The sequence below is a fragment of the Nematostella vectensis genome, chromosome 8 (genome assembly GCF_932526225.1).
Source record: "Nematostella vectensis chromosome 8, jaNemVect1.1, whole genome shotgun sequence".
NCBI classification, from domain to species: Eukaryota; Metazoa; Cnidaria; class Anthozoa; order Actiniaria; family Edwardsiidae; genus Nematostella; species Nematostella vectensis.
This window is the reverse complement of record NC_064041.1, coordinates 14495414-14498440: the sequence shown is the minus strand read 5'-3', so window position 1 is coordinate 14498440 and position 3027 is coordinate 14495414. Positions and strand designations below refer to the sequence as shown.

General features: G+C 39.9%; 1 protein-coding gene across 1 annotated transcript; it reads right to left on the bottom strand.

Moving 5' to 3' along the window:
• Positions 1-210: 210 nt before the first annotated feature.
• Positions 211-1293, bottom strand: LOC116617166. The gene is made up of 2 exons (XM_032379611.2): positions 630-1293; positions 211-305 (listed from the first exon to the last, which is right to left on the bottom strand). The coding sequence occupies exons 1-2, from the start codon at positions 1215-1217 to the stop codon at positions 285-287; spliced, it is 609 nt and encodes a 202-aa protein (XP_032235502.1). The 5' UTR covers positions 1218-1293; the 3' UTR covers positions 211-284.
• Between the last annotated feature and the right edge of the window lie 1734 nt (positions 1294-3027).

Below are 3027 nucleotides of genomic sequence, written 5' to 3'. Positions count from 1 at the left end.
AGTAGGAACCCCGCCCACTTTCATATAGCGGATACTGGCGTTTCTCTTCAGTCATTTGGTAAATCTGGACCTTTGTCAGAGGCCATTAGCGAAGTGCATAATGTACCGATGGCCCAAGGAGGGGGGGGGGGGGCAAGATAGGTGATGGACGATGTCATCGCTAGTCACAAACCCCTTTCTCTTCTCTATCAATAAAACACAGAAAAAACATTGAGATATAAGGGAAATTTATTTGCTATATTATCTCACAATTAATCCAATGCGTCTAAATTGTGAAGGATTTATCAACATTCTTCCTTTTGAGCCTGAAAATGATGCAATCATACGTTAGGGTTTAGTTATACAAATTCGAATGTACTTTTAATGTGTGTTTGCGGCTTGTAGGGATGGGGGTAAGGAAAGCATTTAAGGCTTGTGGGGGTTTGGGGATGGGCAAAGTATATTTTTAGGGGGTGGGGGTTAGGTAAGCATAAAAGGTTTGAAGGTGGCGGGGCGTGTAACGTTTTGAAGGGCATAGGTACGGCGGAAGTATGAAAGGCTTAAAAGTGCATGTGAGTGGCGAGAAAAGTAAAGAAGGTTTTTGTGTTTGTGTGATGTCTATGGATGTCCCTGTAACTAGATACTCTTACCCTTTCGATATTTACGTTGGGCGTGTCGCCATCCAAGTCTGACAAATCGGGGTTCGTATGAACGACTACGCCATTCGACCTTTTTCTGCCAAAAGGAATACGCAATGGCGCCATTGTAGGGTTCGCTCCCGTGTGAATGACTACCCTGTTAGACCTTTTTCTGCCAATAGGAATACGAAATGGCGCCATTGTAGGGTTCGCTCCCGTGTGAATGACTACCCTGTTAGACCTTTTTCTGCCACCAGGAATACGAAATGGCGCCATTGTAGGGTTCGCTCCCGTGTGAATGACTACCCTGTTAGACCTTTTTCTGCCAATAGGAATACGAAATGGCGGCTGTGGAGGGTTCTTTCCCTTGTGAACGACTCTGCCCTTTTTTTCTCGGTAGGTCGTTTTGTCATTTCGAAGAATGTTCTCTAAAAATGCGTCGCTCTCATCGGAGCTCTCTCCATGTGGAATTAGTGGTAGATAATCGTACTTGTCTTTGGACCACCTTGTGGCAACCTCTTCTTTTGAGGATTGTGGAGTTACTAAGGTACAAGATACGAGAGAGTATGTAAGTACCGCGAGCAGGACGAAGGATTCCATGGCGACTTCTCATTGTGACAACGACACCGTAAACGCGTGTATTTATACTTCAGCCCGGAATTTAAATCCCATTTTTGACGTAATCTATTAAGACAGCGTCAACATCTGTAAGGGGAGGATTAATTACAAAATGACCTCCAACGTCTATTAGACAGGACATCAACGCTCCATTTGACCGAGTAGCGATGGGTGTCGGGTGTTTAAACAGAATTTATCTGTTAATTGCTTTTTTCAATTATGCAAAGTATGCAATTAGGTGACATTATCATCTAATTATGCCAAGAACTTCCGATATAATTCTGGCGTCGCTATCCATCCGGTAATGTATTTATTGTAGAATCCACAGGTGCTTATAAAGTTACACGAATATTATGCTTTTGAGAGTTCATACTTTAGAAAAAAGAAAAGTTTAAGAGAAGCCGATAGAATCATTAATCTTTAAATTTTGGTTCAACTTTTCTTTTTCACCTCTATTTTCACAACTCCTGTTATGGATTAAGGCGAATTTATCTAAACTAGGAGCATAGGTGTCGATAAAGTTGCAAAAAATATTATGCCAATAAGATGTCATGAAAATATCTAGAAAAGTTGAGAATGCTCCTCTTTTTAACTCGATAGACTGATAATTCTAATTCAGGTTTTGCTTATTTTCTACCATAGTTCAGCTTGAGTGAGAGTATTTTTTTCTAGGTTTTCTTTCTTTTGTGCTTATGGAAGGACATTTAGGTATTCTAAATTTACACTCTTCTAAAAAAGCTGCTCTTGAAGCACAACGCAATTATCAAACAGAAGAGGGCTAGACATACAATCCATATAAAAACTGTGTATCGTTTTTTTGTCAAGTGTTTTTCTGCGTGTCACGCGTTAAAACGCTTTTACTCGAATCACAAGTGGGATCAGTCTTCCGTTGTTCTCAAAACACAATGGCAATTAAAAAAGACAAGTGAAAGACACATTTATTAAGGACAAACTGATATTAACCTTATGTTGTGATTTTTGTTTTACAAGCTTTGCTCTCCCCAATAATGTATGTCAAAACCTTTTTTCCTCAAATTTTTGTTAGCCCGATAAAAATAACACTGTCCAAATGTTGGTAAAATCCTGTTATCCAAAAATACACGAGGCAACGACAAACTGCCTTAAACTCTCCAATTTGATACTCAGCAACGTTTAGCAATTCCGTTATTGCACTTTAATATAAACTACCATAGATAAATAATCGGAGGTGTTTTCCGTTTTGCGCGGAACCGTAGTATCGTAATAGGAAGCGAGGGATGTGTTCGATTGACAGTTGAATGCCTGTGTGAGGACGGATGAGGTAGTTAGGGGCGGTCGTAATTTTGTTATCAAACTTTCTCCCTGCTGGCTCGTAGGAGTAACTTAGACCGCTGTAGACAGATGGGGGCGAAATTCTGCCTTGTTTCATACCAACAAAAAGGGTAATAAAGCCTTAATGACAGTTCTTTCGCATTATGCCGTCAACTGTGTTAACGGTTTCTATTGGTATTGTAATTTTTTTTTAAATTGTGAATCCCGTTTCCTGTTTCTGCTCTGTAGTTATCGTTGCTAGCAGATTGTCCGCTTAATTTCTCACAAAGTTATAAGCTATTTGCTCTAATACTCGAAAAACAACGTGAGTCCTGATCGAATGCTTGCATTCTAAAAACAAATCATCGCTTCAATTGAATCCACTTTGGCTTCTAGAATATGCTTCATGATTTGACACAGACACGACTAATCTAAGGCAAATTTCAAATTTATGCCTTGCTGCTCGAACACGAGAAGTCAAAGTGCTCATGTTTGCAAATGC